This window comes from Bos indicus x Bos taurus, chromosome 1 (assembly GCF_003369695.1).
Source record: "Bos indicus x Bos taurus breed Angus x Brahman F1 hybrid chromosome 1, Bos_hybrid_MaternalHap_v2.0, whole genome shotgun sequence".
NCBI lineage: Eukaryota > Metazoa > Chordata > Mammalia > Artiodactyla > Bovidae > Bos > Bos indicus x Bos taurus.
In genome coordinates, this window is record NC_040076.1 from 149933088 (window position 1) to 149955665 (window position 22578).

General features: G+C 43.5%; 1 protein-coding gene across 8 annotated transcripts in view; it reads left to right on the plus strand.

Moving 5' to 3' along the window:
- KCNJ15 (potassium voltage-gated channel subfamily J member 15) overlaps positions 1-19680 on the plus strand; it is a 57632-nt gene extending 37952 nt beyond the window's left edge. For 3 of the 8 annotated variants that reach the window (XM_027548942.1, XM_027548906.1, XM_027548924.1), the window contains exons 2-3: positions 13646-13750; positions 16209-19680. In XM_027548942.1, coding sequence (XP_027404743.1) covers positions 16229-17356 — 1128 coding nt within the window. In that variant the 5' untranslated portion in view covers positions 13646-13750; positions 16209-16228 and the 3' untranslated portion in view covers positions 17357-19680. Of the gene's footprint in view, positions 1-1296; positions 1542-9707; positions 10939-12631; positions 12778-13645; positions 13751-15106; positions 15241-16208 lie in introns of those variants that run through there. The other 5 variants (XM_027548905.1, XM_027548904.1, XM_027548907.1 and 2 more) reach the window with 5 other exon arrangements.
- Positions 19681-22578: the final 2898 nt, after the last annotated feature.

A 22578-nucleotide genomic window follows, 5' to 3' on the forward strand; every position in this document is an offset into this window, starting at 1 on the left:
GATAACCAGACTTCCAGCATCTATGCTTGCCTCTTGATGATTTTGGAAAGCAAGTCCAATCCTTTCTCTTCCTCGAAGGAAACCCGGAGATGTTTCTCGTTCACCTAGGAAGATGCTGATGGTCCTCAGTGGGGCCCACCAAGCCCTGCATGGAGTGGTTCAGCCCTAAGCTCCTTCCCACACCCCCTCCACTCTCCCCAACTCACTTCCTGGAAGGTGAAAACTCCAAGCCTTGGCAAATGCCAAGTGGCCCTCTGCCCGAACACTCATCCTTCTCCCAGCCTGCCTGCTAACCTGCCAAGTGCTCATCCTTCTTGATGTCTCCACCTTAATGCCACCTCCCCCAAAGAAGTCTTCCTGGAACCCCGTGCTAGGACATGTTGTACACCCCATGTTCTATTCTAATGACTTATTTAGTACTTTCTTCCCTGCTCTGTTGGACACTCCATGAAAGCAAGCAGCGAGTCAGTCTTTTTGCCTGCTGGATCTCCAGGCCCCTCCACAGTGCTGCACGTAGGAGGTGCTTCATACACTCTTGGTGACCGAATGAATGAATAACTGTTGAAATAGCTTCCAGTGCGTTTATTTGAAATTGTTTATTTGTAAATGTTACTATTTGGGGGAAAAGGATTTCTATTGACTTACAAGAACTCTGTCCTCGGTGGTAAATTGTCTCTGGGTAAGTCACATTTTGTGTGTTTTGTTCATTGCAAGCATATGACAGTAACAGCTAACTCATATCATCACGAGTGTGAACAGGTGGAGCTTTAAGGTGCTTTTTATGTTTAACCTCACACCACCCTAGCATAAATCAGCATGATTATTAGCACTGCTGTGCAGAGGAGGAAACTGAATTTCAGAGGGTTTAATTAAGTTGTTGGAAGTCACACAGCAACTTTTAGCAGAAACAGGACCCTATCCTCTTTTATATGATTTTTTTTCTCCTCTTTAAAGCTTTTTGTTTTGTATTGGGATGCAGTCGGTTAACATTATTGTTATAGTTTCAGGTAAACAGCAAAGGGACTCAGTCATACCTGCACATGTGCCCATTCTCCTCCAAACTCCCCTCCCATCCAGCCTGCCACACACCACTGAGGAGAGTTCCCTGAGCTGTATGGTGGGTCTTTGTTGGTTGGGCATTTTAAAATAGAGCAGGGTGGACGTAGGACCCTGTCCTCTTAACCTTTACACGACGCTGCCTCTGAAGAAGGGTTTATTTATTTATTTTAAGTACAGAGGAGGTAATAATCAACCTGCCATTTGAAGAACAGGTAGAATTTGACAGAGAAGGAGAGAGCAGGACAAGTGCCCTTAGGAAGGGGCAGCTGCTGGTCATGGAGCCACGAATGCACTGAGCGGTCAGGAAAAGGCAAGTACACACTCAGGCTACATTCTGGAGGCAACAAAGCTGAAGAGGATAGACAGCCAGGGCTTAGAAGAGCTTTCTGCTTTGTGAAGGTGATCAAGATCTATCCTGTTAGCAGTAGAGGCTGCTGGAGGATTTATGAAGGTGTCTATTGTCTACAATACTCTCCAGATAAGTAAGCTTTCTTTTTTCCTGGTAAGAGTTATGATGAAATCATGCTAGCATATAGTTGCATGCAACCAAATAGTGTTTGGTTAGCAAAAATTCACCTTTCCAGTCCTGAGAAATCAGCCGTGAGTTCCAGAGGAGGGGATGTTGGACTGTCTCTGTGGGGGGTATGCTTGCTCCAATGATGTGAGCACCAAAGGAATGGTCACTGCCAATGCTAGCGCCCACAGAGATGTCTTACCAGAAAAGGAGTCCACGGTGATTTCAGCTGTGAAATATCCCAATTCTTCTTCCAAAAGAAATAGAATCTATCTGAAAAAAGAAGAAAGTGAAAAAAAGTGTTAGTCACTCAGTTGTGTCTGACTCTTTTGCAACCCCATGGACTGTGTCCTGCCAGGCTCCTCTGTCCATGGGATTCTCCTGACGAGACTACGGGAGTGGGTTGCCATTCCCTCTTCCAAGGGATCTTCTTGACTCAGGATCAAACCTGGGTCTTCTGCATTGCAGGCAGATTCTTTACTGCCTGAGCTACCAGGGAAGTTATCTATCTGAAAGGCTGCTGCTACCGCTACTGCTAACTCACTTCAGTCGTGTCCGACTCTGTGCGATCCCATAGACGGCAGCCCACCAGGCTCCCCCGTCCCTGGGATTCTCCAGGCAAGAACACTGGAGTGAGTTGCCATTTCCTTCTCGGATGCAAGAAAGTAAAAAGGGAAAGTGAAGTCACTCAGTCGTGTCTGACTCTTAGCTACCCCATGGACTGCAGCCTTCCAGGCTCCTCCATCCATGGGATTTTCCAGGCAAGAGTACTGGAGTGGGGTGCCATTGCCTTCTCCATCTGAAAGGCTAGTCATTATCAATGGCAAGAGAGTGTTTACAGGAAATTAATCAAGAAGGATTCAATAGGTTGGCCCAACTGACATGATCAGATGTTAACATTATCAGATGTGACATTATTGACATTATCAGAATTACTGTCTCACCCACAGCAAGGTTTACACCCAGGTCCATGAAACCTGGAGAAATGAGGGGTAGAATCAAGCATGTCTGTGACCTGGGATGGTGGGGACAGATGAGGTAGGGCAGGGGAATATCACCTGTAGCTAAAATCTAGACTTTTATTTTTTTTTTTTTACTATGAATGTGTAACACACCACCATCATTTTAGTCCCAAGTGTGATTTCATTATAGTGGAAGTCACGGTATTTCAACACACAGTTGCTTCAGAGATCTTGAAATAACATTTCAGCTCACCACCCTTTCTATGGAATTCTCCAGGCGAGAATTCTGGAGTGGGTAGCCTTTCTCTTCTCCAGGGCATTTTCCTAACCCAGGGATCGAACCCAGGTCTCCCACATTGCAGATAGATTCTTTACCAGTTGAGCCACCAGGGAAGCCCAAGAATACCGGAGTGGGTAGCCTATTCCCTTCTCCAGTAGATTTTCCGGACCCAGGAATCCAACCTGGGTCCCCTGATTTGCAGGCAGATTCTTTACCAGCTGAACTACCAGGGAAGCCCTTCAATATGGTGAGCTCTTCCTAATTAATACTTGCAAAAGAAGCGCAACTTTGTTTTTAAAATAATTGATGTCTTTTGTAGTCATACTTGTTTTATTTTTATGTATTTAAACACATTCTGAGATGGCAGTCTTAGGTCTTACCTGTCTGCCAAAAAGGACTATAATGCAAAAATGGTTAAAAAATCCCTGCTGCTGCTGCTGCTAAGTCACGTCAGTCGTGTCCAACTCTGTGTGACCCCGTAGACGGCAGCCCACCAGGATCCCCCGTCTCTGGGATTCTCCAGGCAAGAACACTGGAGTGGGTTGCCATTTCCTTCTCCAGTGCATGAAAGTGAAAAGTGAAAGTGAAGTCGCTCAGCCGTGTCCGACTCTTCTCGACCCCATGGACTGCAACCTACCAGGCTCCTCTGTCCATGGGATTTTCCAGGCAAGAGTACTGGAGTGGGGTGCCACTGCCTTATCCCAGAAATCCCTGAGCCATGTAGAAAACAGACTCGTGGTTGCCATGAGGGAGGGGGAGGAATGAAGTGGGAGTTTGGGGTTACCAGATGCAAACTATTATACACAGAATGGATTAACAACATATCTATAAGATCCGACTGTATAGCACAGGGAACCGTAGTGATAAACCATAGTAGAAAAGTATATGAAAAAGAATATAAGCATCTGTATAACTGAGTCACTTTGCTACACAGCAGGAATTAACACAACATTGCAAATCAACTATACTTCAATAAAAGGCATTTTTAAAAGAATCCCCGAGCTGAAATATTAAAAATGAGGCCAGCTTACTAGATTGACTGGACTTCCTGACACCTTCTGGTGCATCACACATGATAAAGCTTTCCTCCCATTAACGTCTGAGTTGTTTCCAGGACTCCTAGTACTGGGAAAGTATGGGTTGCTCTTCTTCTAAGAAAGTTGTCTGTGCTTTGAACCTTGTCTGAGTTTTGTTTTTTTTTTTTTTTTTTTTTTTACTTTCTGAGCTTCTCTAGAACATTGGTCTGCTCTAACCTAGGGTTCCCAGGTTTAGCAAATAAAAATATAGGACTCCTTTTGACTCTATCTATATGGTACATATATGTGGATTTCAAATAAACAATGCCTAATTTTGAGAATAAATATTGATCAAGTACTGAATGACATACTTAAACTAAAAATCATTTGTTGTCCATTTGAAATTCAGTTTTAACTCACCATCTCATATCCTATCTGGCAACCCTAAAAACACTAAAATTGGGCCAATATTCCCCAACAGATGATTAGAATGTGTTTTCTTACTCTGTTGACTGATGGAGGTTAGTTAACTGCCAAAGATCTCAGACTAAATGTGATGCTATTAATATTTTGAAGTCTGAAATTTTCTTATTATTACTCAGTGATCACAAACACCTATATTTTCAACTTTGGGAAAAGTGGACAACTCAGAAATATTGCCAGACCTTAAAGTACCTTGACCACCATCCAAGAATTTTAGTTTTGACTGTGTCTCCTTGAGATCTCATGATAATTCATTTTCTATATCAGAGAAATGTGGTCAAAGTTTAGACTGACAGTGAAACTGAATTTCAAAACCTTTGACACTCATTCTATTGTTAAATAACTCCTTGGTTCTAAATCAAGGAATAGTCATAATTTCCTTTGTCTGGGATGAGATTTCAATCATGACAATGAAGAGCATAGAAATGACCGAGGAGAATTTCACTCTTGCGTCCAGGGGAATCACACCAAAACCCATTAATCATTAATTGTTCAAGGCCAAGAAGTCCAAATTTATTTTGAACAGAAGAAACTAGTCAACATGAAGCCAGAAAAACAAGCCAGCTGAAATTCAGTACATATATTTATAATACGACACTCTTTTTATCAGCAGTGACTCATTGGTCAAAGAATCCACTTGCAACATAGGAGATGCAGGAGACATGGGTTTGATCCCTGGGTCAGGAAGATCCCCTGAAGTAGGAAATGGCAACCCACTCCAGTATTCTTGCCTGGAGAATCTACTTGACAGAGGAGCCTAGTGGGCTACAGTTCACAGGTTGCAAAGAATTGGACATGACTGAGTGGCTGAGAATACACACACACACACACACACACACACACACACACACACACACACGCACACACACTCTTTCTGTAAATCTGTGCCTTCGTCATAGTAAAAAATATATTATAAATGTGAGACAAAGAAAAATTGTTATTGTTAAAGGCGGTGGGTTCGACGTCTTAGTGAGTGAGACATTTTAGGGAAAAGTCAGTCTGAATATTTCAAATTATATACTGATGCAATGTATAAGTGCAGTGATCTAGCCTCAAGCAACTTTTGAAGGCCAGAGATGGGGGCTTGAGAAAACAAACTTGCTTTCTTGCTTTCCATTTTTTTCGTCCTCTTTTAGAGCTATGACGATACCCAGTTTGAAGTTTCATTGAATAGAATACACTAAATACAATATTTGTTTCTCTACAAGTATCATCTGAAAAAAAACCAGTACCTGCTGTCCTGAATTATTTCCAGGTTACCAGTTATGATCAGACACACCCGAACACTCTATATTTTCACCTCTTTATCTCAAGTTTGGAGCCATCTCCCCTGTGGCACATTTGAATGAATCCAGACAAGAATAGAAAGTAAGATTCCGCGGGCTACTTAAATCTCTTCCCTAAAGACAAAGTTGGAAGCAGTGCATTAGGGCGTCTAGTGCAATCCAGTTGGCCTTGTTTTTTTTTCCCCTCAGACATAAATTTTCCTGTTTTGCCAGTCATCTTACAACAATGCATGTCCAAACCATGCTGTGATTAGAGGGGAGTATATGCTTATTACCCAAGTTCTTCACATGTCGGAGCATGGAGAGATCAAGGGTGGTAAACCAAAGGAAATTTCCATTTGCTTTTTAGCTGCTGCACATTTTTACTCTATAGGAAAGTTAACTGTTAGTAAGTAATGATGTTCAGCTGAAGTTGGTCACTCGTAACAACAGACAGATGTATAATGTTTTATTTGGGTTAGCCAGCTCTCTCCCAAAATAAAGGGCCTGAAATTAAACTGTCTTTAGAAAAATATTCAGCAAATGATACCTTATTCCAGGGCTCGGATTCTTTGCCATGGAAAATGGAAAATGAGTCTGCTAGTGAACTCAGTATCTGTTTAAACCTGTCTTTATCCAGAGAAAGCTTGATATTCTACAGAATTAAAAAAAAAAAATTTAGAAGAGCCTACATTGAGGGGCAAAGAGCATAACTATGCAAACCGCATGGAGAGATGGAAAAGGATTTTTTAGTTACTTATGGAATTTGAAACAATAATAATGGAATGGAAACATAGGAAAAAGGCTAAATATTTGACCACAGAGGCAAATTGGATCATTAGAGACCCACATGCAATGTCAAATGTGGGATTTGTCTTTAAAGCAGTACTTGATGCTTTTCCAACATACAATAAGGCACAAAAGACTTTGCCAGTTCTCCAAGCGAGAACCTCCAGCCACATAATCCTTTCGGAAGTCGGGTGTTTTTAAGACACTGGTTCTGATTCAGTGGCCCAAGCAGAGGACCACTTTAGCTGGCACTTCTGATGAACATTTCTAAGTGATGCTGGTGCTTCTGGCCTTCTTTTATATGCTGCCCTGTCTTCAGGGTCCAGGGTGATGGATAGCTCATCTCAGGATATTTCATGTCCACAATGAGAGCTAGACATCCCCCCATCAAATGGACTAAGACTCACAAAGCCTTGTTTCCAGCCCTACTTCTGCCACTGACTCAATGACCTTGAATAAATCACTCAACCTTTGTGATCCTCTTTTTCCCTGGATACAAAGTGCAAAGTTTAAACCAGATCAGCCCTCCTTAGGGTGCTCTCAAATGTTGGCCAAGTGGAGGATTTAGAGGGTTAAGCGTGTTTCTTTGCTATAGAATTCTCAGACCCTGTACTAAACAGATGTGCAGTGTGAGTCTACAGTAGGTAGAGACAGTGGGGTACTTGAGGGTTCGGGATGCAAGGCAAGTCACTTTATTTGTGGAGCACCTCTACCAGTTATCTATGTTAGTCGCTTAGTCCTGTCTGATTTTTTTGACCCCATGGACAGTAGCCCGCCAGGTTCCTCTGTCCATGGGATTCTCTAGGCAAGAATACTGGAGTGGGTAGCTATTCCCTTCTCCAGGGGATCTTCCCAGGGATCGAACCTATGTCTCCTGCGTTGAAGGTGGATTCTTTACCATCTGAGCCACACACTTAGGGGAAGCCTGAGCAAGAGGACTGCTAAGGCCCTTCTAGCTTCAGCTCTCAGTCCTAAGCTCCAGGATCTTTCCTCCAGCCTCTGGTGTTCTTAGCTTGTGAATCCTCAAGTCTACTGTAAGATGGTATCCATCATCCTAGAAAGAAAACTTGGAGAAATTTTAAAACAGTTACTTGCATTTCCCCCCAAATTCTCATTGTCCCCCTCAAGACAATTCATCTGAACTTCTAAACCCTAGGAGGCCCTTTTCTGGCTAACTGAAAATGCCACCCAACAGCTATCATATATTTGTATTCTTGGCCCCTTTAACTTGCTATTCCTTCGCACACCCAAGGGCCCACTCCTTTGCTTGAAAGCAACAGGACTGAACTTTTAGGTAACCTAGTTTATGTGCTTGTGAATTTCCCACAGATTCTATATAACTCTAATCTCAAAGTATCGTCTCTAGATGAGCAGCCTCAGCATCACCTGGGAGCTCATTAGAAATGCAGATTTCTAGGCTCTCCTCTAATCCGAGGGGCTTCCCAGATGGCTCAATGGTAAAGAGTCTGCCTGCCAAGGCAGGAGATGCAAGAGACACGGGTTTTATCCCTGGGTCAGAAAGATCCCATGGAGGAGGAAATGGCAATCCACTCCAGTATTTTTGCCTGGGAAATTCCATGGGCAGACAAGCTTGGAGGGCTGCAGTCCATAGAGTCACAAAGTCAGACACGACTGAGTGACTGAGCACTCTAAACCTCCTGGGCAGAGCCATGTGTATTTTAAGGCCTCCGGGTGATTCTGATGCTCGCTGAAGTTCTAGAACTCATGTTACAGAGGTGAGAAATGAGGATTACAGACTCAAACAGACCTTGTGCTGGATCTGTTCTTTACCTGGACGCCTGGAATAATGGCATTAATCCTTTCTGAATCTAAGTGAGAGTTAATACACGGCCCCTTAGATAAGGTGTGCACAGGATAAGCAATAAATCAATTATAGCTGTTGTTCTCTAAGGACTACTAACATGTAATGAGCCAGAACTCATTTTACAATGTGCTGCACAGAATTGCTCAACAGTGAGAGATGTCTACTATGAGTTAGTTTTGAGGACAGTTAGTTTTGGTTAGACAGGAGCACAGGTGTGAAGACAGGTCTGGCTTGCCAACAGGGTCCTTTAACTTTTATGAACGCGTATAAATGATTGAATCTCTCAGTTTAGTTTCCTCATTTAGAAAATCGAGAAAACACTTTCTTCACAAGGTAAAGAGAAGGATTAAATAAAATACTGTGTGTGTGTATGTTAGTTATTCAGTCATGTCTGACTCTTGCGACCCCATGGACTATACCCTGCCAGGCTCCTCTGTCCATGGAATTCTCCAGGCAAGAATAGTGAAGTGGGTTGTCATTTCCTTCTCCAGGGGATCTTCCCAACCCAGGGATCGAACCTGGGTCTCCCATATTGCGGGCACATTCTTTACCATCGGAGCCACCAGGGTTTGAAAAGGGCCCAGTCCCTTTTTAAGCAGCGCCCAGCCCACATGAAGGCTACTAATGACATAAGGTCTGGTATGCTGGGCATCACAGATCATGGTGCTACATGATCCTTAAACACTGGCTTCTTGCGCCACAGAAATAAGAACAACAGGATCTGAGGCTCTTACATCTTACCCTGAAAAATCGCCTTATCCTGAGAAATTTAAGTCACAATGTCAAACTATTGGAAAGAGAAAAATTATTCACTTTTTCTATGCTGTCCTTCAGGATCAGGCAAATCTTTCTTCTTGTTGAAATCTTAAGAGGTTTATATTTCTTTTCTTTATTTTTTAATTGGAGGAAAATCACCATGCTGTGCTGGTCTCTGCATTACTACAATGAAAATCAGCCATAAGTACACGTGTCCCCTCCCTCTTGAGCATCCCTCCCACCCTGCATCACCCATCTAGGTCATCGCAGAGTGCCAGGCTGGGCTCCCTGTGTTATATAGCAACTTCTCACCAGCTATCTATTTTACACATGGTAGTATAAATATTCTTTTCCTATTCGGTGTTTAGCCATAGACCAACATTTGAAGTTCACACTGAGGGCTGTTTCAAGACTTAACCTGTTTTCTTTAAATACAGTACCTTTTAGATCAGACACTTAGTCCTGAAATACAAAAATATGTACTAAGAGTATCGCTGCAGTCAGACTTTCACCAGGTTGTGTCTCAGTATCAGACAAGGGGCTTCCCTTGTAGCCCAGTCTGTAAAGATTCTGCCTGCACTGCAGGAGACCTGGGTTTGATCCCCGGGTTGGGAAGATCCCCTGGAGAAGGAAATGGCGACCCATTCCAGTATCCTTGCCTGGAAAAATCTCATGGACAGAGGAGCCTGGTGGGCTGCAGTCCATGGGTTCGCAAAGAGTCGGGCACTACTGAGCGACTAACACTTACAGTATCAGACAAGTCCAAGAACTCAACAAGGTCACGGGACTCTTTTCTTTCCCGTGTTACGAGTCAGCCTGAGTTCAGCTGCAGCTCACTTCTCCCCACCCCAGTCCCCATCGCTGTCAAGAGGAAGAAACGGTCCACTCCGAGCCTCCCCTGAGAGCAGGGGCAGAACCAGAACTGAGCCACCCTCACTCCGTTCAGGTGAGACTTGGGTCCCCGCAGCGGACACGCCATTGGCCGAAGCAGTCACGTGACCACATCTGACCCAGAGGATGAACACACATCCCCCAGCAGAACCGCCTCGGGTAAGGAGGCTCATAGACTGACGATGGGCCCCCCAGAGACTGGAAGCCACAACCACCACAAGGAAAAGCGACCGTGGCTCCCCCAATGAGGCTCCAAGTTCCTCTCTTCAAAGACAGCTCATTAAGATACAGGACACCGGGTGGTGAATTTGCCGTAACCTTAACCAGATCCTCATATTCCTCATGGAGGAGAATGTCCAACGGCACAGCCTCTCAAACTTGCCAGTCCTCCCAGCCACCCTTAGTCCTCAGAAGGGTTTGCAGGAGGAAAGCGTCATTTCCCCGGCAGATAACAACCAAAGGGGCACCCTTGGGAACCTGTTGAGGGGCCACTCGGGGCACCTTGTTGTCGTTAATGAGCACGCCCAGTTCTGAGGCCACCTGGGCAAAGCCATCCGTGCCCTCAGCTGACGCGGAGGAAGCCAAGAAGCGGATTCAGAGAAGGAGGCGCAGCCGCTGGAGCGAGGCCGAGGCTGCTCGGAAGAGCGGGGGGAAGATGGCGGGAGGCCAGCGCCAAAGGCCCCCCCGCGTGTTTATGTGACCACAGTCACAGGACCCAAAGACAGGATAGCTAAGCCTCGCTGAGTTTATTTTCCATTACGTTTAAACCTTTGGAGTGCAGTGAACCCCAACTACATTCTTGTCAAGCACTTTTTAAAAAACATATTTCAGCACTTAATATTTAAACCCATGTACCCTTCAAGTAAAATATCAGCCAGGTGTTTCGGATTCGTAGCAAAGAGAGAGATCATCAAAAGTTTGCTTCGTCAGAAATATTTGACACCTGAGAAAGCTTTTAAAGCAACTTTTCTTACAAACAGACAGCTGTTTTGCCAGCGTTCTCAAGTCAGAGTCCCTCAAATTCCAATTCTAGTCTGGAAATCAGGAAGTTGTAGTTGGATTTGAATTTTACTTTAAGCCTCGCCACCCCGTTTGAAGGTATGTAGAATGATATCACTGGAGGCGTGATTGAGAAGCTCCAGGTTTAGGGAGCGACTGTCTCCTCATTTTTAAATTATTGTTTTCTGCAACTGCATGCATTCTGTTAGCCCACCATGGAACACAGAACTTTTTCCCAGGATGGACAAACTGAAAACTTCCAAAATTTGACTCAGCAGAGTTCTAAATTCTTAGAAGTTCTCAGTGTTGTACTAAGAGAAAAAAAAAACCCTTCTTAAACCATATTTTCTTTTCCTAACCAAGTGTTACATGATAGTTAGCACGATTATCCCATTTTTGAGAGTCAAATACTCTGTAAACACAGTTTAGTTAGTAAAAGTTGTGGGTGAAAGTCTATTGTGGAAATGAAAGACTTGCCTATGCTTAATGTTGGCTAATTTGTCTACTAGCATTATTTATATTCCATTAAATATTTAATGTAATATAAATGTTTACTGTATGTTTACTGTAAATATTATATAACAAATTTTATTATAAGCATAAATTGTATAGTAAACATAAACATGTTTACTGTAAATGTTATATAACATAAATTTTATTGCATATAATGCTTACATATTCTGTAACACAATATGTATATGACATTTATATGATGAATATAGATAATGTATTATAGTTTTGATCAGATTCTCCATATATTGCTACTTTAAAAAAATAATTTTATTTATTTATCTGTCTTCCTTTTGGCTGTGCGGGGTCTTTGTTACTGAGCAAGCTTTTCTCTAGTTGTGAAGAGTGGAGGTGACTCTCGAGTTGCGGTATGCAGGCCCCTCACTGTGGCGGCTTCTCTTGCTGTGGAAACAGGCCCTCGGTGCGTGGCCTTCAGTGGCTGCAGGTCCTGGGCTCTAGGGCACAGTCTATTTGTGGTGGCTGGGTTCAGTTGCTCTCTGACATTCAGAATCTTCCCTAATCAGGGATTGAATCCGTGTCTCCTGCATTGGCAAGCAGATTCTTTGACACTGAACCACCAGGGAAGCCCTACTGCTCCTTTAAAGAATTAATACTTAGCCGTGGGCCACTGGGTCACTGGCTTTCCTTTATTTATAAGGATGGTGGAGACTGGGAATTTCTGGAAAGTAATAAACAGATGTTCTCCACGTCTATATGCAATAGTGTTACTTCAGGACTCTAAGGGCGAGTTGGGGATAGGATATTCACCAAGAGGGGAGAGCTGTTAAGATGTTGATAATGATTCAATTTCTGTATCCAGTGTGTTGGTTCTCAAAGTGTGTTCCTGGAGCAGCAGCATCATCTGGGAACTCTTCAGACCTGCAGTTTTTGGGGGTTCCACACCAAACCTACCAAATCAAAAATGCCAAGCCTGCCAGGAAGTTCTCAGGCACTTAGGGTCTGAGCGTCTTCGTCAGGCTGGTCAAGAATGTGGGCACAGGGGCTTCACAGGGACCCTTCTGCCCAGTGCCAGCTGTTGAGAGCTTGGATTTTCTGTGGCCCTGTTTCCTCCTTATGGGGATGCTGTGAGGGCTAATTATGGCCACACATGAAAAGCACCTAGGAGAGAGGCTGGTCCCTGGCTCTAGTGTTATCTGTTTATGATGATGAGTACTGTAATTGGTGATCTGAAGCTTTAGTGTTGTTGCCACTCACCTGAATCTTCATTACTGTCGTTTTATTTTCTGTATCCTTCCCACTTTGGGCTTCCCTGATGGCTTAGATGGTAAAGAATCTGCCCATAATGCGGGAGACCTGAATTCGATCCCTGGGTCAGGAAGAGCCGCTGGAGAAGAGAATGGCAATCCACTCCAGTATTCTTGCCAGGAGAATTCCATGGACAGAGTCTACAGTCCGTGGAGTCACACAGTAAGATATGACTGTGACTAACACTTCCCAATTTGGACCATTTCTGGCTCCGTCCTTACTCTGTTCTTGCTTAGTGTTTGCATATGTATTTCTCCTAATTGGTCAGGGTCTCTCTGTCCATTTACAGGTAGGTTTCTCTTTGATGGGATGGTGTGTTCCAGCTCACAGTAGTTCATTTCTTTGATCTTCCATTCTTACCATATATATATAAGTAGAGTTTAGTAAAAACTATTTCAGAAAAGGAGCATGCCAAAATGCCAAAGAGCCTAGTGACATCAGAACAGATTGCATTAAACTTCGGAGGTTTAAGAGGGATTTGTGTGCTGACAAGAACGCTGGTCTAGCTCCCAAAGACTTTGGAGCTTGTTCGTTCTGCCATGGGCAAGACAAGTCACTGCAACCTCCCAGGTCTCCTCATTTGAAAACCGTGTGTCAGATGCCTTGGTTCTGACATTCTTTTAAACTCTAATGTTCTATGACTCAACAGTAATAATGCATTTCCACAGGCGGTAAAAATATTCTAGACTCTTCCCTTCCAATTCTCACTGTTTACTTCCTCTGCACTTCCCCTTCCTGCCTCCCTGTTTGCCGGCCAGTTGATAGTGGGCTTCTGTGGGGGTGAGTTAACCCACTCTTTCCAGGGTGTTTTACTACTGAGCTCCCTCCAGAGGGTGGGAATTCTACAGTGAGGATTGTGGCTGGGGCTTCAGTTTCATTCCTGAAACACTCCTTGAGCTTTGATCTATTCTGGGCACCCTGCCAGATCGCCAGGGGGTGCGGGGGTGGAAGGTGAACGCTGAGGGTCAGTTTCACTGGGTCAGTTTCTTAGTAAACACCTGTGAGCTCCACGTGGCCCTCTTTCTTTCAGGAAGTAGCAGAGTCCCATGGTAGCCAGGTGGGCGAAGGGGAGTGAGGACCATCCACCTGCCTTGGAGAAGACACCATCTGACCCGCCTGCCAAGTGAGCCCCCAGGTAGCATGCGGTTCTGGGGGCACGGGGTGTTGGGAGGGAGGGAGTGGGTGTTTAGCCTTGGGGTGCTGTCCACCAGCCACTCTTTTCCACAGTGAGAGGCTGATCCCAAGGCCCTTATCCCCATCCATCTAGGTTTTCTTCCCCCGTATATGACCCCCATCCTCAGATGGCCGTTGGGGTCATTGATTCCAACAACAGTTGTGTAAAACTGTAGCACAGGAGCTTTGGGGAGAGAGAGGAGACAGAGTCAGCTCATCCCTAGCCTCTGCCCCTTTGAAGGAGAGGTTAAAACAGAAGCGTCGTGGCCCTGCCTTTGTAACAACAGGGCCAAGTCTCCCAGCCTCTGGCAGAAGGCTGAGCTGGGAGCTTCGTTTGTGCCGCAGGACAGTTGTGTACCATGCGCACAAGAAAACTTAAGCTTCTGTTTTCACTTCGGTGGGTTGAATGGCATGCACTTGCCCCTAAGAGCTTTGTTTTATTTTAAGCTCGTGCAGTTACTTGTCCGTAAGCTACGTTTGTCTTTGCCAGCGCCCATGTTCTGAGCTTGACTAGGCACTTGGGCATGCCAGCCTGGCATTATGTTTCCAAACTTCCACTGTGGTCGCTTTCCTCTTGATTCCTGAGAGGGGCTGCTGAGGGTCTGATAAAGCCCACACTAAATTATATCCTGTACTTTTCATCTAAGTGTTAGCCACTCAGTCGTGTCTAACTCTTTACAACCCCATGGACTGTGGCCCTTTAGGTTCTTCTGTCCATGGGGTTCTCCAGGCAAGAACACTGGAGTGGGTTGCCATTCCCTTCTCCAGGGGAGCTTCCTGATCCAGGGATTGAACCCGGGTCTCCTGTATTGCAGGCAGATTCTTTCCTGTCTAAATCACCAGGGAAGCCTACTTTTCATCTAGACTGGTCCCCAAATTAGTGGGATAGGCTTCAACAAGAAAAATAAATTCTGGATAACATAGGGCCATTCTTTGCAAGGAAAATGAAAAAGAGACTCCCCTTTTCTGAGAAAAAAAAAAAAAGATCATTTCAAGGGGCAGGCAGTAAATGGCACACTTTAACAGTGCAAGAGGAAAACTAAAAAGCCCAACAGATTAGCCGTATCCTCAACAGGTGTTAGCCTTTAATGGATACAGTTTCAGATTCCTTGAAGGGATTTGCCCAGAGGATTATTTTAGAAACTCTGCTGAGAAAACATTATTCCAACAGCAAAGATTACTGCATGAATCATAGACCACTGTATACCAGTGTCATTTTAAAGGGAGAAATTTTTTATTATTATTAAAATGCCACTGAGGTGGAAAATCATGCCAACCAGGTGGTTACCCTGTAATCATTCACATTATCTTTTCCAAGGAATGTAGGGGTAACTTATCTCAGTCACAAGGCAGGCATTATAAGATGCTGTGTGGCCTCACCCCAGCTTTTCCCTGTCTGTAAATGCGGAGCGTTCTCTGGGGCTCAGCATGGCAGCCTAGTACCTCTTGCAGGTAAGTCTGTTCTGCTACATTGTCAGATGCCTGTACTCATGTATTTGTTCACTAGCTCTTTAAAATAGATACTTAGGCTGGTTCTACTTAGCTCGAAAGAAGTAAGGCAGGATTTTTGTGCCTTACCTAAATGCCACGCCTAATATTCTATATTGATAACTTTTATCTCAGCATAACCAGCTATTAATAAAGTTTGATTATTTGTTCTAAGTTTGTTTTTGGCTGTTGGATAACTTGATCTTTCCCATTGTAATCAAAAACTGGGACAGATCAAGGATTCCAAATAATTCATCAGACTATGGGGGGAAATCAATGGCTATTAATGGCTATTGCTATATCATGCAAAAGAACAGCTTTAAAAATTTTTTATGAATAGTACCCAAGGTTTTAAAGTTTGTGCTAACATTTTCCATCACTATATCAAAAAGTATCTTGTGGATGGTGCATTTTATTTATATCAGTACTGGCCCTATGCTAAGTCAACTTATTTTTTAATTTTCTATACTTGAAAATCCTTGAAAGCAGAATATACATAAATATTCATAATACTCTGTGGGGTGGATGCTTGTGAGTATGATATCAGAAAGAGAAGATTTGCATTTGAGTGTGAAGTTCTGTTTTGACACTTTACAGCCATTATCTCATTCAACCATCACAAAAACTCTGAGAAGTAGACTGTATTCCTAGTTCACAGATTAGGTAGCTGGGGTCCAGAGAGGTTAAATAGCATGCCCCAGTCACACAGTAAGTTGGAAAGAAAGAATTTAACCCCAGTCTCTTTGTCTCCAGTCTCTGCTCCACACTCTCTCCTACCACCATCCCCAGGTACACATCCATGAATCTGGCCTTCAGTCTTCACCTTTCTTGTGAACTTCCGTGTACATTCACTTTTATCTCATAGGAGTATCCTGTTTCTACTTTCTGGACACGTGACAGTAAGGGGACATCTTCCTTTGTCCTTTCCTTAGGTGGCCCTGTGAGCTGGTCTATGGACCCGATTCACATCAGCATGGCCAGCGCGCCCCTGGTGAAGCACACTGCTGGTGCTGGCCTCAAGGCCAGCAGACCCCGAGTCATGTCCAAGAGCGGGCACAGCAACGTGAGAATTGACAAAGTGGATGGCATATATTTGCTCTACCTCCAAGACTTGTGGACTACCGTCATCGACATGAAGTGGAGATATAAGCTCACCCTGTTTGCTGCCACGTTCGTGATGACCTGGTTCCTGTTCGGGGTGATCTACTATGCCATCGCCTTTATCCATGGGGACCTGGAGCCCAGTGAGCCTCCTTCCAATCACACCCCATGCATCATGAGAGTGGACTCCCTCACTGGGGCGTTTCTGTTTTCCCTGGAATCCCAGACGACCATCGGCTACGGAGTCCGTTCTATCACCGAGGAATGTCCTCATGCCATCTTCCTCTTGGTGGCCCAGCTGGTCATCACCACCTTGATTGAGATCTTCATCACGGGCACCTTCCTGGCCAAAATCGCCAGACCCAAAAAGCGGGCGGAGACCATCAAGTTCAGCCACTGCGCCGTTATCACCAAGCAGAACGGGAAGCTGTGCTTGGTGATCCAGGTGGCCAACATGAGGAAGAGTCTCCTGATCCAGTGCCAGCTCTCGGGGAAGCTCCTCCAGACCCACGTCACCAAGGAGGGCGAGCAGATCCTCCTGAACCAGGCCACCGTCAAGTTCCACGTGGACTCCTCTTCTGAGAGCCCCTTCCTCATCCTGCCCATGACGTTCTACCATGTGCTGGATGAGACAAGCCCCCTGCGGGATCTCACCCCCCAAAACCTGAAGGAGAAGGAGTTTGAGCTGGTGGTCCTCCTCAATGCCACCGTGGAGTCCACCAGCGCCGTGTGCCAGAGCCGCACATCTTACATCCCGGAGGAGATCTACTGGGGCTTTGAGTTTGTGCCTGTCGTCTCTCTCTCGAAAACCGGCAAGTACGTGGCTGACTTCAGTCAGTTTGAACAGATCCGGAAGAGCCCGGATTGTACCTTTTACTGCGCGGATTCTGAGAAGCAGAAACTCGAAGAGAAATACAGGCAGGAGGATCAGAGGGAAAGAGAGCTGAGAACGCTTTTGCTGCAGCAGAGCAATGTCTGACGGCAGTGGTGTCGCCTCGGCTTATCTCCGAGCGGCTTTCGCATCTGAGATCCCTTCCAACACAGAGATCACCAGGGAACTGAAAATGTGTGGACACACCCTGAAACACTGCGCGTGTTACAGACCTGTTCCTCTGATCTGATGGCTTTAAACAACCTTTGCCACATCTGAAAGGGTTCCTTTCTTCAATGCTCTGTCTGAAGCGAACTCCCTAAATTCAAATTTTCCAAAAGGGGGCTGCATTTCAAAAAAGCTGGTGGAGGGCTATGGGAACAATGTCCTGCTGAGTGGACAGACATTTCAGGATGCTGATACTGAAAGGAAATGTACTTCTTATACAAGGACGTCAGCTATAATATGAGGTATTTATTCAGTCCAAGTATGAAAGACATCACAACCAAGAGCTGAAATGTGGTTCGGTATCCACTTACATTGTTGCTTTAAAACACACTCGTTTTTTTCAAGCAGAGAAAACAGTATTTATAATGGAGGCTATCTGGTCAAACATAAACTGGGGCAAAGGGACTCTGTATTCACAAAGTATAATTCCGTTTTTACCTTTTTCAGTGAATGTTGTTGTATAGAGTGAAATTGATCAAATTAGAAATGAACTGTTGTAAAAATATGCAAATGGAGCTGATGTGATTGTTCACATTAAATTTTTTGTTGAAATGTACTAGCCCCTTTTTATTTAAAATGAAGTTCACAAGCAGCACCCATCAGCATCATCCAGGAGCCTTATTAGTACATTAGCCCCACATGGGCTTAGAGAGTCATAGTCTGTATCTTAACAGAATTGCCAAGTGATTCATGCAAAAATGAAATTTTGAAAAGCTTCACTCCCAACAGAGTTTCTGAAGTAACTTTCTGAAGCCAGGGGACTCTGCTCATCCCTTATCCCGTTCTTTATTATGGCCCAATATTCCTTTCAGGGGTTTCCTTCCTTTCTGTTAAAATACCTTATCCACAGAGGAACTGGCATGGACATTTCAAGAACAAAATAACACTCTTGATAGTAATGGTTGTCTCTCTCAAGTCAAGTACATGCTTGTTGATTACAATCAGCACAAAAGAAAATTTCAGCTTCATAACAATCGAAAATTTGCTCCTACTTTGAAATCCAGGAGTTTGGCTGGGGCCATGAAGAACAGGAGGAGCCAAGGCTAAGGGGTTCAAATGCAGATGACTCCTTAAAGCATGAACAAAGCTTGATACCTGATAGCATGTAAAGGGTGCTCTCAGTATTGAAATAAGTCTCATACAACTCAGTGTTACAGAGTAACGTTTGGATTTTGGCAAGATTTAGAGCATTTCTTTGGGGGCGGAGAATCAATGCGCTAGGATTAGCTAAATCTGCGAAAGGTGAACTCTCATTTCATTCAGACAAGGACAGATTTGAACATTCATTCAAGAAGAATGGATGTGTGCGTGACCCCATGTGTATGCATACACTGACCTGCACACACATAGACCTAAACACACACACACACGCATACACAGGCATGCTCCTCCTGGCTCTTCTGTCATGGTTGTGGAAACCATCCACAAAGACATTTGTGATTAAGACAGCAAGTCTTCGACAAATGTGCTCATGTTTATTTGGTTCTTTAAGAATGGGAGCGCTGGGACTCGGAGCAAACAGGGCCTGTAATCTGGATTCAGGTTTTCTGTGAAACGGTGTCATATCATATGTTACCATAATCTCAAGTCTCCCTCCATTAAACAGAAAATGTGCCTGAAACCTCTGACCCAGAAGTGAACATTTAGGTATGAAAACAATGGAGTTGAAGCTGTAAAAGTTTAAAAAACAATCCTAGTGCACAAGAAGTTATTGTCTTCAGTTATTCAGGAAGTTTTTTTTTTGTTTGTTTCTGTTGATCACTTTATGGCAGTTTGTTTTAGATCTTCATTCTTCTTAAAAAATCACGTTAGTGTAGTTAGATATTAGCCCTTTCAATTATTAAACTTTTTAATTGTATAATGTAGTGAAATCACAGGAAAATAATGCCTCGGCATGTTTACAATTTTTTGCTTGTACCATAAAGTTTTTTCACAGATTTACATCAGTGCTAATTTAAGTGTGATGAAGATGGGGAATCTTACATACTTATATTGTATATGGTACAATGATATGGCATAAGATTGAAAAGTCTTTCTTTATGTTCACTTTGCATATCTGTTTTGGCCAAATATGGAAGACTTGATCATCTGATCTGCAATACATACAAAATAAATATGTAGTTTCTCAAAACCCAATACTTGTACCAGTCAATAAATCATGTTATAAGAAACTATTCAATAAATAGCACTAAAGTTGTGTCTGATTTGAAGCTTAGTATTTTCCAAGCACACTTACTTATTATTACTTTGTACAAAATCCTTTCGTATTAACATGCTCACAAAAGGATTCAGGTGGCAAAATTATTTGATTATATCTGGACATGAATCTGACTGAAACAGACTCATACTCAACATCCAACTAAGGACAGTCAAACTAATAGAGTGTTTTGACCCATAAAAAGGGTTTTTGCATTTTGAAACATTTCCAGGGCATCAAGCCTTCTTAGTGCAATTGTTCAGAACTATCCTGTTCCATTTGAGAAATCACAATGTAAACAGCAGCAAGTCAGTGTAATCTGCAAGCCGTGTCTTATGTAATAAAATGCATTGTAATGGTAACCCACTCCAGTATTCTTGCTGTGGATAGAGGAACCTGGCAGGCTAAGTCCATGGGGTAGCCAAAGAGTCAGACACAACTTTGCAACTAAACAACGACAACAGCATTGTGCTGACGTGGCATCCAGTAGGCAATGGCACCAAACAGTCCAGTAAAGATTCACTCAGTGACCAAGACAAACCATCTTTGGTTTTCTTTCTTACTTATCAGGAAATTACAGCCCAGAAATGACTCCAGAAACCTAAAAGAACTGGTTAAAAGTAAAACGAAGATCATGGCATCCGGTCCCATCACTTCATGGGAAATAGATGGGGAAACAGTGGAAACAGTGTCAGACTTTATTTTTCTGGGCTCCAAAATCACTGCACATGGTGACTGCAGCCATGAAATTAAAAGACGCTTACTCCTTGGAAGGAAAGTTATGTCCAACCTGGATAGCATATTCAAAAGCAGAGACATTACTTTGCCAACAAAGGTCCGGCTAGTCAAGGCTATGGTTTTTCCTGTGGTCATGTATGGATGTGAGAGTTGGACTGTGAAGAAGGCTGAGTGCCAAAGAATTGATGCTTTTGAACTGTGGTGTTGGAGAAGACACTTGAGAGTCCCTTGGACTGCAAGGAGGTCCAACCAGTCCATTCTGAAGGAGATCAGCCCTGGGATTTCTTTGGAAGGAATGATGCTAAAGCTGAAACTCCAGTAGTTTGGCCACCTCACGTGAAGAGTTGACTCATTGGAAAAGAGTCTGATGCTGGGAGGGATTGGGGGCAGGAGGAGAAGGGGACAACAGAGGATGAGATGGCTGGATGGCATCACTGACTTGATGAACGTGAGTCTGAGTGAACTCCGGGAGTTGGTGATGGACAGGGAGGCGTGGTGTGCTGCGATGCATGGGGTCGCAAAGAGTTGGACACGACTGAGCGACTGAACTGAACTGAACTGAACTGAAAAGTAAAAAGTGCCATGAATGAGTGGACTAGATATTTAGACAATTATTTCGTCTGATTTTTCTCTGAATTGACTGATTTCAATCCCATAAAAATGTAAATTTTGTTGTATTCAGTCTCTCAATCATGTTTGACTCTTTGTGACCCCAAGGACTGCAGCATGCCAGGCTTCCCTTATCCTTTGCTATCTCCTGGAGTTTGCTCAAACTCATGTCCATCAAATCAGTGATGCCATCCAACCATCTCATCCTCTGTCACCCCCTTCTCCTCTTGACCTCAGTCTTTCCCAGCATCAGGGTCTTTTCTGAAGAGTCAGCTTTTCATATCAGGTGGTCAAAGTATTGGAGCTTCAGCATCAATCCTTCCAATGAATATTCAGGGTTGATTAAATGAGTCAGACTTTTTTAAAAAGGGACACTTCTGCAGGATGACTCTTTCTTCCTTCTTGAATCCTCAGGACTCCATCTGGAGAAAGAAGAAAAGAAAAAAGCAAAGTCAGGAAGACCTGAAGCCTTTGCCCTGGTACCTCAGTAAAGGAGCAGCCTCATCTTCAGGCATGGTTCTGTACCTGGTCTCTGGTCAAAGAGTTAGACATCCAATGATGTGACAATAGCAAACCGTCCAGCCTCTCGCTCTTGGCTTTCATGCATCTGTTAAATATTTGAAATAGCTAGTTTTGAATGCAGGCTATTTTATCATAGCCTTCTGGAAGGGATTTTTTTCTCAAGTGAAAGGTGGCAGCATTTCAAGTCTTAATTTCCAAGTTCTGCACTTTGCATGTGTGTGTCAGCAATTGACTCTGTGTAAGTCCAAGGTGCACTTAATTTTCTTCCCTTAGAAAGACTTAGCCCTGAAGGTCTAAAGCTTAACATTTCACTTCTAATTGATTAACTATTAATACATACACTTTGCCTTTTGTGAATTTCAGTTTATCTTTAATCAGAATGTCCTGCCAACCCGTCCTTGGGTTTCTGGGCAGCAAAGAGTGGCTTATTCTCTCAGAGTAAGGTACCTTGTAAGAAGACTTTGAGTCTCCAGAGTAAGAATTTGCAATGAAAAAGTATAATTAGAGTTTAATTTTATAATTAGATTAAAAAAATAAAGCAGTTACTTAACTTCTTGAGGCATTTGTATATTCTTTGGTAGACTTTTTCGTAATTGCTGTTCTGTTGTTTTGATTTTTTAAAAGAAATCTGAAACAAAGTCTTTGTCTTCAGAGTAAGGAAGGCAGTGAGAAAGGTGTAAAAAAAAAAAAGCTAATAGTTGACTTAGCTAGGCTTCCATGTAAACAGACTTCTGCCAGTGAAAAAGAACTTCAGAGAAAATATTGCTCATTCAGTCTCACATTACAACAAACCATCATCATATCCTTTGGCTTCCCAGGGGTAGCAATTTTCCTAACTCTTAAGAAACATTGATGAATTAAGTCCAACATTTTTTTCCAAAATTTTTCCACTAGATACATAATGAGAGAGAAACACGAGGCAAAAATAAAGCTCCAGGCATTTCACTTCATCTTCATCCTCTGTCAGCTCTCCTGAGTCAGTTTCCTCTCAACTGCCCATGTGCTTGGTTGTCTATACCTCATCCTTGCCAACCAT